At 44.3% G+C, this 13,430-nt stretch overlaps 1 protein-coding gene across 1 annotated transcript; it reads right to left on the reverse strand.

The window, feature by feature from the left end:
• Positions 1-10,674: 10,674 nt before the first annotated feature.
• Positions 10,675-11,427, reverse strand: LOC120043594 (oligodendrocyte transcription factor 1-like). Its single transcript, XM_038988158.1, has one exon. The coding sequence runs from the start codon at positions 11,425-11,427 to the stop codon at positions 10,675-10,677; it is 753 nt and encodes a 250-aa protein (XP_038844086.1).
• Positions 11,428-13,430: the final 2,003 nt, after the last annotated feature.

Here is a 13,430-nt window from a genome sequence, read left to right on the forward strand (position 1 = left end):
AGACTTATATAGATTTATGTTAGCTGACTCAGAGTCCTCGTTGTCAAGTATCCTGAGTTTCCACCCCTCGTTAACCCCCCCTCTCTTAACAGAGGGGTAGTGTGCTAATATAGCACTGTGCCATGCCAGGGGATGGTTTGTGTGGAAGATAAGGTTGCTGATGTTCCCATTTTTGTAATAGTCAGCAAAAAGTGTCTCTTGATTTTCCATAAGGAGCTTCATTTTGTGCTCTTTTCTTGCCTTCTCATTCTTTACACTCCCAGGGTACTGTATTTTAATTACCTCTGAACAGCAGGAGGGAGCTTCTAAGGCCTCTCCATTTGGTTGGGGTAGACTATTCGACTCTCCTGCCATTGTTGGGCTAATGGTCTTTGACACCTCTCACTTGACACGTCAGTGCTAGTTGAAGCTGTATCAAGCTTGGCAATTATATTTCATTCAATGCTTATAAAGTAATGTCATGTATTTTTCTTCTTGGCTTTTGGCAATAGAATATAGTTTCAGACTAAACATTACTCACTCAGTTCCAGGTTGGGTGGTGTTTTCAGGTTACTGTTGTTTTCCAGAGAATTTGCTGTGTAATAATCCTTGGTAGTTGTGAATCTTTCAGGTGATTCCGTAATTCCGTCCAAAATCAGGTTGTAGGTTTTGAGTTTTGATTTGAATTTAGGGTTATGTTGTAGAGGGTAGCATCCTGTATGTGTTCCTGACAAAAAATCCAAGTTTAACTAACTCTAAATCTATATTTTTTAAAGAAAATGCTGAAAAATGCAGGAGCTCATCTGATCATGACCTCTGTCTCTGTGTGTCTCTCTCTATCTGTCTCTGTCTCTGTCTCTGTCTCTGTCTCTGTCTCTCTCTCTGTCTCTCTCTCTGTCTCTCTCTCTGTCTCTGTCTCTCTCTCTCTCTCTCTGTCTCTCTCTCTCTCTGTGTCTCTCTCTCTCTCCCTGTGTCTCTCTCTCTCTGTGTCTCTCTCTCACTCTGTGTCTCTCTCTCTCTCAATTCAATTCAAGGGGCTTTATTGGCATGGAAAACATGTGCTAACATTGCCAAAGCAAGTGAGGTAGATAATATACAAAAGTGAAATAAACAATCAAAATTAACAGTAAACATTACACATACAGAAGTTTCAAAACAATAAAGACATTTCAAATGTCATATAATGTCTATATACAGTGTTGTAACAATGTACAAATGGTTAAAGTACAAAAGGGAAAATAGATAAGCATAAATATGGGTTGTATTTACAATGGTGTTTGATCTTCAATGGCGTTGACCTTTTCTTGTCTCTGTCTGTCTGTCTGTCTGTCTGTCTGTCTGTCTGTCTGTCTGTCTGTCTGTCTGTCTGTCTGTCTGTCTGTCTGTCTGTCTGTCTGTCTGTCTGTCTGTCTGTCTGTCTGTCTGTCTGTCTGTCTGTCTGTCTGTCGTCTCTCTCTCTCTCTCTCTCTCTCTCTCTCTCTCTCTCTCTCTCTCTCTCTCTCTCTCTCTCTCTCTCTCTCTCTCTCTCTCTCGCTCTCTCTCGCTCTCTCTGTCTCTCTCTCTCGGTCTCTCTCGCTCTCTCTCTGTCTGTGTGTGTGTGTCTCTGTGCGTCCCAGGTCCACTGATGCAGCACTAACGGTGAAAAACTAACCCGTCTAGGGCAGCACAATGGTGGGTTCTCCTTCTGTGTGCAGGAGCCTTCCCTGCCCAACGGACTCCCCACGTAGCCGCCGCTGTTTGACAAGCCCGCCTGCCAAACAACTTAATTAACCAGAAAGAAGGGAAGAAAGAGAAGCCCAAACAGAGGACAGAGAGAAAGAAAAGAGGACAGGGAAACAGAAGAACGAAAGGAACCGCTTCCTGTCAGTCGCTGTTGACGCCTAGGCAGTGTTTAGCGAAGGGAGCAACATCCCAGAGAGAGAAAGAAGGCCTGTGTGATGTGTTAACTGGAATTCCTGGCCCTGGGGCGCCAGAGTTCAGCTAGGGCATAGAGGGGCTCAGGGGGTCATTACCACTGTGATACAGGGGGAAACACAGGGCCAGGCAAGGCCAGAGAGGGCCAGAGAGATGGGAAAAGACCTGGGGGTCTGGGCTCACCGCTTGGGATCACTGCCCAGGATACAAACCCTGGAGGCTGGGTCATTTACACTTATACAAACCCACAACAAACACACACATATTTACGCAAACGTGCAGACATACATATATACACACAAAGACACACACACTGACAAGCACACACTTACTTGCACTTAAACACTGATGCACAATGACACAAACACTCAGGGGGCCCTGGAGCCAGGAGTTTGTGTTTGACTTCCTCTGCACACATGACCTATATTTATACATCATTAGAGAGGACTGGTTCACAGGACCTATAGTTAGAGATCAGTAGAGAGGACTGGTTCACAGGACTTATATTTAGAGATCAGTAGAGAGGACCTATATATAGAGATCATTAGAGAGGACCTATATTTAGAGATCATTAGAGAGGACTGGTTCACAGGACCTATAGTTAGAGATCAGTAGAGAGGACTGGTTCACAGGACTTATATTTAGAGATCAGTAGAGAGGACCTATATATAGAGATCATTAGAGAGGACCTATATTTAGAGATCATTAGAGAGGACCTATATTTAGAGATCAGCAGAGAGAACCTATATTTAGAGATCAGTAGCGAGGACTGGTTCACAGGACTTATATTTAGAGATCAGTAGAGAGGACCTATATATAGAGATCATTAGAGAGGACCTATATTTAGAGATCAGTAGAGAGGACTGGTTCACAGGACTTATATTTAGAGATCAGTAGAGAGAACCTATATTTAGAGATCATTAGAGAGGACCTATATTTAGAGATCAGTAGAGAGGACTGGTTCACAGGACCTATAGTTAGAGATCAGTAGAGAGAACCTATATTTAGAGATCATTAGAGAGGACCTATATTTACAGATCAGTAGAGAGGACCTATATTTAGAGATCAGAAGAGAGGACCTATATTTAGAGATCAGAAGAGAGGACCTATATTTCGAGATCAGTAGAGAGGACCTATATATAGAGATCAGTAGAGAGGACCTATATTTAGAGATCAGTAGAGAGGACCTATATTTAGAGATCAGTAGAGAGGACCTTTATTTAGGGAACAGTAGAGAGGACCTATATTTAGAGATCACAAGAGAGGACCTATATTTAGAGATCAGTAGAGAGGACCTATATTTAGAGATCAGTAGAGAGGACCTATATTTAGAGAACAGTAGAGAGGACCTATGTTTTGAGATCAGTAGAGAGGACCTACTGTATATTTAAATATTAATTCAGAGGACCTGCAGTTGACGTCGAAAGTTTACATACACCTTAGCCAAATACATTTAAACTCAGTTTTTTACAATTCTTGACATTCAATCCTAGTAAAAATTCCCTGTCTAAGGTCAGTTATGATCACTACTTTATTTTAAGAATGTGAAATGTCAGAATAATAGTAGAGAGAATGATTTATTTAAGCTTTAATTTATTTCATCACATTCCCAGTGGGTCAGAAGTGTACATACACTCAATTAGTATTTGGTAGCATTGCCTTTAAATTGTTTAACTTGGGTCAAACGTTTAAGGTAGCCATCCACAAGCTTCCCACAATAAGTTGAGTGAATTTTGGCCCGAGTCAGGTTTGTAAGCCTCCTTGCTCACACATGCTTTTTCAGTTCTGCCCACACATTTTCTATGGGATTGAGGTCAGGGCTTTGTGATGGCCACTCCAATACCTTGACTTTGTTGTCCTTAAGCCATTTTGCCACAACTTTGGAAGTATGCTTGGGGTCATTGTCCATTTGGAAGACCCATTTGCAACCAAGCTTTAACATCCTGACTGATGTCTTGAGATGTTGCTTCAATACATCCACATCATTTTCCTTCCTCGAGATGCCATCTATTTTGAGAAGTGCGCAAGTCCCTCCTGCAGCTAAGCACCCCCACAACATGATGCTGCCACCCCCGTGCTTCACGGTTGGGATGGTGTTCTTCGGCTTGCAAGCATCCCCCTTTTTCCTCCAAACATAACGATGGTCATTATGGCCAAACAGTTCTATTTTTGTTTCATCAGACCAGAGGACATTTCTCCAAAAAGTACATTCTTTGTACCCATGTGCAGTTGCAAAACCGTAGTCTGGCTTTTTTATGACGGTTTTGGAGCAGTGGCTTCTTCCTTGCTGAGCAGCCTTTCAGGTTATGTCGATATAGGACTCGTTTTACTGTGGATATTTATACTTTTCCCAAGGATGAACCAGACTTGTGGAGGTCTACAATTTTTTTCTGAGGTCTTGGCTGATTTCTTTTGATTTTCCCATGATGTCAAGCAAAGAGGCACTGAGTTTGAAGGTAGGCCTTGAAATACATCCACAGCTTCACTTCCAATTGACTCAAATGATGTCAATTAGCCTATCAGACGCTTCTAAAGCCATGACATCATTTTCTGGAATTTTCCAAGCTGTTTAAAGGCACAGTCAACTTAGTGTATGTAAACTTCTGACCCACTGGAATTGTGATACAGGGAATTATAAGTGAAATAATATTTCTGTAAACAATTGTTGGAAAAATGACTTGTGTCATGCACAAAGTAGATGTCCTAACCGACTTGTGTTCAAGAAATGTGTTGAGTGATTAAAAAACGAGGTTAAATGACTCCAACCTAAATGCATGTAAACATCTGACTTAACTGTATATTTAGAGAGCATTTTGACACTCAGGTCAGCAGAGATAAGGTTCCAGTGTGTGAAGTGGTACCTGGTAGGTCTTTTACACTGAATGATGTTAGTTAGTGGTTGAGAGGGCTTGGCTATGGACTACAGCCTAAATACAGGATAGACTGTCAAATCACCTGCTAAAACAAGGGCAGGACTATTAGAACAATCACCTGTGATTACTATTAGAACATTCCACTGTGATTACTATTAGAACATTCCACTGTGATTACTATTAGAACATTCCAATGTGATTACTATTAGCACATTCCACTGTGATTACTATTAGCACATTCCACTGTGATTACTGTGCTTTCACTTCAGCAGTAATAAATTCATGAACTTCTTTGAGGAAAAGATCATGATCATTAGAAAGCAAATTACGGACTCCTCTTTAAATCTGCGTATTCCTCCAGGGCTTAGCTGTCCTGGATCTGCACAGCTCTGCCAGGGCCTGGGATCGGGAGAGACACTTAAGTGTTTTAGTACTATATCTCTTGACACAATTATGAAAATAATCATGGCCTCTAAACCTTCAAGCTGCATACTGGATCCTATTTCTACTAAACTACTGAAAGAGCTGCTTCCTGTGCTTGGCCCTCCTATGTTGAACATAATACACGGCTCTCTATCCACCGGATGTGTACCAAACTCACTAAAAGTGGCAGTAATAAAGCCTCTCTTGAAAAAGCCAAACCTTGACCCGGAAAATATAAAAAACTATTGGCCTATATCGAATCTTCCATTCCTCTCAAAAATTTTAGAAAAAGCTGTTGCGCAGCAACTCACTGCCTTCCTGAAGACAAACAATGTATACGAAATGCTTCAGTCTGGTTTTAGACCCCATCATAGCACTGAGACTGCACTTGTGAAGGTGGTAAATGACCTTTTAATGGCGTCAGACCGAGGCTCTGCATCTGTCCTCGTGCTACTAGACCTTAGTGCTGCCTTTGACATTATCGATCACCACATTATTTTGGAGAGACTGGAAACCCAAATTGGTCTACACGGACAAGTTCTGGCCTGGTTTAGATCTTATCTGTCGGACAGATATCAGTTTGTCTCTGTGAATGGTTTGTCCTCTGACAAATCAACTGTACATTTCGGTGTTCCTCAAGGTTCCGTTTTAGGACCACTATTGTTTTCACTATATATTTTACCTCTTGGGGATGTTATTCGAAAACATAATGTTAACTTTCACTGCTATGCGGATGACACACAGCTGTACATTTCAATGAAACATGGTGAAGCCTCAAAATTGCCCTCGCTAGAAGCCTGTGTTTCAGACATAAGGAAGTGGATGGCTGAAAACTTTCTACTTTTAAACTCGGACAAAACAGAGATGCTTGTTCTAGGTCCCAAGAAACAAAGAGATCTTCTGTTAAATCTGACAATTAATCTTGATGGTTGTAAAGTCGTCTCAAATAAAACTGTGAAGGACCTCGGCGTTACTCTTGACCCTGATCTCTCTTTTGACGAACATATCAAGACTGTTTCAAGGACAGCTTTTTTCCATCTACGTAACATTGCAAAAATCTGCAATACCACCACAATACTACTACAATACTACTGCAATACCACCACAATACTACTACAATACTACTGCAATACAACCACAATACTACCGCAATATAACCACAATACTACTGCAATACAACCACAATACAACCACAATACCACCACAATACTACTGCAATGCTACCACAATACAACCACAATACCACCACAATACTACTGCAATACAACCACAATACAAACCAAATACCACAACAATACTTCTGCGATACAACCACAATACCACCACAATACTACTACAATACTACTGCAATACCACCACAATACTACTACAATACTACTGCAATACAACCACAATACTACCGCAATATAACCACAATACTACTGCAATACAACCACAATACAACCACAATACCACCACAATACTACTGCAATGCTACCACAATACAACCACAATACCACCACAATACTACTGCAATACAACCACAATACAAACCAAATACCACAACAATACTTCTGCGATACAACCACAATACCACCACAATACTACTACAATACAACCACAATACTACTACAATACTTCTGCAATACAACTGCAATACCACCGCAATACTACCACAATACCACCGCATATATACTGCAGTACAACCACAATACCACCACCAAATTACCACAATACTACTGCAATACAACCACAATACTACCGCAATTCTACTGCTGTACAACCACAATACCACCACCAAATTACCACAATACTACTGCAATACAACCACAATACTGCCACCATACTACTGCAATACAACCACAATACTATTATAATACCACCACAATACTACCGCAATTCTACTGCAGTACAACCACAATACCACCACCAAATTACCACAATACTACTGCAATACAACCACAATACCACCAAAATACTACTGCAATACAACTACAATACCACTGCAATACTACTACAATACAACCTCAATACTACGGTAATACTACTGCAATACTACTACAATGCTACTACAATACAACCACAGACTGTGGGAGGCACACAGCTCAGACACCCATGTATACCCCACAAGACATGCCACCAGAGGTCTCTTCACAGTCCCCAAGTCCAGAACAGACTATGGGAGGCACACAGCTCAGACACCCATGCATACCCCACAAGACATGCCACCAGAGGTCTCTTCACAGTCCCCAAGTCCAGAACAGATTATGGGAGGCACACAGCTCAGACACCCATGTATACCCCACAAGACATGCCACCAGAGGTCTCTTCACAGTCCCCAAGTCCAGAACAGACTATGGGAGGCACACAGCTCAGACACCCATGCATACCCCACAAGACATGCCACCAGAGGTCTCTTCACAGTCCCCAAGTCCAGAACAGACTATGGGAAGTGCACAGTACTACATAGAGCCATGACTATATGGAACTCTATTCCAAACATTGGCACAGACACATGCATACACACACACACACAATAACATACGCACTATACATACACATGGATATAGTACTGTAGATATATGGTAGTGGTGGAGTAGGGGCCTGGGGGCACACAGTGTTGTGAAATCTGTTATGAATGTATTGTGATGTTTTTAAAATTGTATAAACTGTCTTCATTTTGCTGGAACCCAGGAAGAGCAACTGCTGCTTCGGCAGGAACTAATGGGGATCCATAATAAATACACACAAGACAGTGGGATCCTCTGAGAGAGAGAGAGAGAGAGAGAGAGAGAGAGAGAGAGAGAGAGAGAGAGAGAGAGAGAGAGAGAGAGAGAGAGAGAGAGAGCGAGAGAGAGAGAGAGAGAGAGAGAGAGCGAGAGAGAGAGAGAGAGAGAGAGAGCGAGAGAGAGAGAGAGAGAGAGAGAGAGAGAGAGAGAGAGAGAGAGAGAGAGAGAGGGGATATATGTCAGAACAGAAGAGATGGAAATAGCAAGGTAACTAATCCTTTGGAGACGTAAGAAGGAGACATTAAGCAGCTATATGTAAATGCAGAGGGGTTTGAAGTTGGGCCGTCCCACTTTGATCTCTCCCTCTTAACCCTCCTCCTTCTCTCTTCTCTCTCTCTTAAGAAAATCCATCCCTATTAGGCTTAATCTCACTTAATGGTATCTACCTCTCCTTTTGTCCCCTCCCCCCGATGGGTAACATATTCCCTCCTTTCAGACAGCTACCACCATTCACACATCTTCCCCACTAAGCCCATTGTCCCCAGCTAGCAATTATTTTGAGTATTTTATTAACATTATGATTGTGATTATTTTCATTATTATTATTCATGTGTTGCCTGTGGTCTCTACTCTCTATCGGAGTGAGATCACGCCCCGTCGCCCCGTCGCCCCGTCGCCCCATTGCCCCGTCGCCCCATCGCCCCAACTCCCCAACTCCCCATCGCCCCACCTCTTATCCCCAGTTAAGTGGAGCTGCCTGCTTTCTTACAGAGAGGAGGTGAGTTTTGCATCGTGATCCCCATTCACTGAGACACATTTTCTGGCCGTTTGAACGTATTGTGAAGTGAGTATAAATGAGTGGCACCAAACCACCCATCCAAGCCCCTTAACACCGGGTGTAACATCAAGAATTCAATTAAGGGACAGAGAGAAGGAGAGAGAAAGAGAGAAGGGGAGAGAAAGAGAGAAGGAGCGAGAGGAGAGGGGAGAAGGAGAGAGAAAGAGAGAAGGAGAGAGATGGAGAGAGAAAGAGAGGAGAGAAAGGGAGAAGGAGAGAGAAAGATAGGAGGGGAGAAGTAATCAAAAGGGCAGTAATTACACGGTGCGTGTAGAGAGATGAAATGGGGGCGACACTGCTAAACAGAAGATAACTGTTTCACTATATGGGGTTGTGGGGGGGGGGGGGGGTGTGATTGTGTGGGGGGGGGGGGGTGATGTGTGTGTGGGGGGGGTGATGTGTGTGTGGGGGGGTGATGTGGGGGTGGCTGATGTGGGGGGGGGGTGATGTGGGGGTGATGATGTGGGGGGGGGGGGGGTGATGTGGGGGTGATGATGTTGGGGGGTGATGTGGGGGTGGCTGATGTGGGGGGGGGTGATGTGGGGGGGGCATCCAAATGGACCAGAAGTACTGTATATCTGTCATTATTGTAATCCCTTATGGACCAGAGGTATACCAGTCATTACTGTAATCCCACCATCACACACCATCACACCATCACACACCATCACACACACCATCACACACCATCACATACACATCATCACAAACCATCACACACCACCACACACCATCACACACACACCATCACACCGTGACACCACCACACACACCATCACACCCCATCATACACTATCACACACACACCATCACACGCCATCACACACCATCAATCCATCACACACCATCACACGATCACACACCATCACACACACACACCGTCACAAACCATCACACACCATCACACACCATCACACCACATCACACACCATCACACCATCACACACCGTCACACAACATCACACACCATCACACATCACACACCATCACACACCATCACACACCATCACACACACCATCACACAACATCACACACCATCACACAACATCACACACCATCACACCATCAAACACCGTCACACAACAGCACACACATCACACACACACCATCACACACACACAAATAACAGATGCTGAGAAGTGAAAAAGAGAGAGCACATAAAATAACTTTGTCAAATGGTAAACAGTAAATTTCTATTTATTTTCTGTGTTAGAACTTACACGTATCTTCACCTATTATCATATAAAATAGAATTTGTTCATAAAATCTAAAATACATTGACTTTTACTGACCACAGTCACCAATAAAAAAAACTCATCTCGGTTACCCAGAAGTAAAAGTATGTTGTGAAAGTTTATCATTTCCTGTTTTACTTCGGGGAAATGCCGTTAACATTTGTTTAAGGGAAGGAAGTGATGTCTCCTCCCTCTCAAATGGAAACTCTCGGCCAAACCCCTCCCTTCTGCGAATTTCACCCGTGTTTATCATGCCCAAAAAGCGCATTTTAGTTTTCATAAATTTTTACGATACAGACAATTTTGACTTTGTGTCTGTGGAAACTGTTTTTCATCCGCACACGGGCTTGAAAATCACTACACCCGTTTTAGCACCACCTTCGCCTAATCCTCATTTGTCCAAATAATTAACAGCAAAAACCCCAAACTAGGAACTACTGCTGCTCGTATCATATAATTATACATGAGCCTTGACAGATTCATCTGTCCACGAGAGATGAATAAAAACCTAATGGACAAGGTCCATTACAACAAAGTTATCATTGAATTAGTCAGACATAAGAAAGAAAATACTCATTCAAAAAAATAACATGTCATATCTTCAGAAAAAGATTATAAACCATAACCAGAAGTCCATCCGCTCAGAAGAATCAGTCATTGTAGCAGATCAGAAGAACACATGAGAGGTGGTCCCAGCCAGGCTTCACTTGGGGAACCTGGGTCCAGGGCTGGGCAGCCTGCACACCACACAGGGGCAGAGTGGACCACCAGGAGCCCCAGCTGAGCCCCACTGCACCGGGGCCATGGGGCCCTCCAAGTGGCCAGGAGGCAGCAGAGGACACTTGGAGGAGGAGGAGGCCGAGGTCAGGAGAGATTCTGGGGAGAGGAGAAGCTGACTGGGACCGGTGAGGAGGGGCCAACCCCCGGCCAGGAGCAGCCTGGGGACAGGCCCCGTGTTCACCCCCACCCCGGCACTCACCTCCCCCAGGAGCCGGCGCATCTCCTGTAGAGACGAGCCCAGGAGGAGGATGTAGTTACGGGCCAGGACCAAGGTGGAGATCTTGGAGAGCCTGCGTCCAGGTGGGGCCCCTGGCTGCTGCTGGTGGGAGTGTGGCCCCTGGGAGGAGGACGAGGAGGAAGGAGAGGAGGAGGCGTAAGGCACCATCACCTCCCTCAGAGCGTCCATGGCGACGTTCAGGTCCTGCATCCTCTTCCTCTCCCGGCTGTTGATCTTCCTCCTTAGATCCTGCTGCTCCTCAGGGCTCAGCTCCCGCGGTGACTTGCCTGGTCTCTGGGGCCCCAGAGGCCCCCCCATGGCCCTAAGCCTGCCCCCATGACCAGCACCAAGCCCTAGAGGACACCTGGAGGAGAAGTCCTGGCGGTGGGCCCCCTGGGAGCAGAGAGGGAGAGGCTGCTCCTGATGGACCCTGGTCATGGGGTTAGGTAGAACATTCATGGTCCTGATCCACACTGAGATGGCTTGTCTGAGATGACAGAAAAACTACACTGAGATGGTTTGTCTAAGATGACAGAAAAACTACACTGAGATGGCTTGTCTGAGATGACAGAAAAACTACACTGAGATGGTTTGTCTAAGATGACAGAAAAACTACACTGAGATGGCTTGTCTGAGATGACAGAAAAACTACACTGAGGTGGCTTGACTGAGATGACAGAAAAACTACACTGAGATGGCTTGTCTGAGATGACAGAAAAACTACACTGAGATGGCTTGTCTGAGATGATAGAAAAACTACACTGAGATGGCTTGTCTGAGATGATAGAAAAACTACACTGAGATGGCTTGTCTGAGATGATAGAAAAACTACACTGAGATGGCTTGTCTGAGATGACAGAAAAACTACACTGAGGTGGCTTGTCTGAGTTGACAGAAAAACTACACTGAGGTGGCTTGTCTGAGTTGACAGAAAAACTACACTGAGATGGCTTGTCTGAGATGACAGAAAAACTACACTGAGGTGGCTTGTCTAAGATGACAGGAAAAACTACACTGAGATGGCTTGTCTGAGATGACAGAAAAACTACACTGAGGTGGCTTGTCTGAGATGACAGAAAGACTACACTGAGATGGTTTGTCTGAGATGACAGAAAAAACTACACTGAGATGGCTTGTCTGAGATGACAGAAAAACTACACTGAGGTGGCTTGTCTGAGATGACAGAAAGACTACACTGAGATGGTTTGTCTGAGATGACAGAAAAAACTACACTGAGATGGCTTGTCTGAGATGACAGAAAAACTACACTGAGATGGCTTGTCTGAGATGACAGAAAAACTACACTGAGATGGCTTGTCTGAGATGACAGAAAAACTACACTGAGATGACAGAAAAAACTACACTGAGATGACTTGTCTGAGATGAAACCTACACGTCACACAAGTGAAGACGAGTCAGTCTTCTGTGAGTGCTCAGTACTGCAATCAAGCAATTCCGCTTACTCCTCTTCCATTAACCATTTAGTCCCACACTATCCTGACATTCTGGTCCAGTGTTGCCATCACTCCTTGGCTGTGGAAGAATCGTCTTGCCTCACTGAATAAAAAAGAAAATGACCCAGCCAACAGTAGGATGAGTCAGTAAGTGACCGTCGGTCTCAGTGTTGGTGTCAGAAGTCTTCCAGAGTTCTCTACGTGTTGAAAGTTGTCTCTGTCTCTGTCTCTGTCTCTGTCTCTGTCTCTCCTCTCCTCTGTGAGTGTCTGGAGTGTCAATGTTCCTTCATCTCACTTCCCCCGGCTGTCTGAAGAGAATGACAAGGCAGACAGAGCTGAACTGAGCTAAACGCTCCCCCTCACATCACATCTCATCCTCCCCTCACTCTGCTGCTGCTCGGACCCCTCCCCTCCACACCCAATCAGACTTCTGCTCTCTGGACTTAACACCAAGGTGTGGGAAACACCCCATATCAACATATACTGTACCAACCTGATTTACTAGTTCTCGTTGTCAACAACGCTAGGCAATTGTTTCCTTGTTGGCTTTTCTGTTTCTGGGAGAGAGGAATGGAGCTAGAGAGAAATAATGAAATAGATAGGACTAGTGTGTAGAATGACGTAATAGACTGAGTGTGTGTGTGTGTGTGTGTGTGTGTGTGTGTGTGTGTGTGTGTGTGTGTGTGTGTGTGTGTGTGTGTGTGTGTGTGTGTGTGTGTGTGTGCGTGTGTGTTGGTGTGTGTGTGTGTGTGTGTGTGTGTGTGTGTGTGTGTGTGTGTGTGTGTGTGTGTGTGTGTGTGTGTGTGTGTGTGTGTGTGTGTGTGTGTGTATGTGTGTGTGTGTGTGTGTGCCTGCGTGACACATTCTCTGTCTTCACTAGGGACAGAGGAGGACATTGTCACAGCAGAGATGACAATGATGAATGCATTGCTAACCCTTTTACAGTAAAGATTACAAAAAATACAACACAGTACTGTAAAACCACTATAGCTGTAGCTGATACTAGTA

The sequence above is a fragment of the Salvelinus namaycush genome, unplaced genomic scaffold, assembly GCF_016432855.1.
Source record: "Salvelinus namaycush isolate Seneca unplaced genomic scaffold, SaNama_1.0 Scaffold972, whole genome shotgun sequence".
Lineage (NCBI taxonomy): Eukaryota > Metazoa > Chordata > Actinopteri > Salmoniformes > Salmonidae > Salvelinus > Salvelinus namaycush.

What these genes read in the sequence shown, in the direction of transcription:
- LOC120043594 (XM_038988158.1), bottom strand. Translation starts at nt 11,427, where the DNA reads ATGAATGTTCTACCTAACCCCATGACCAGGGTCCATCAGGAGCAGCCT.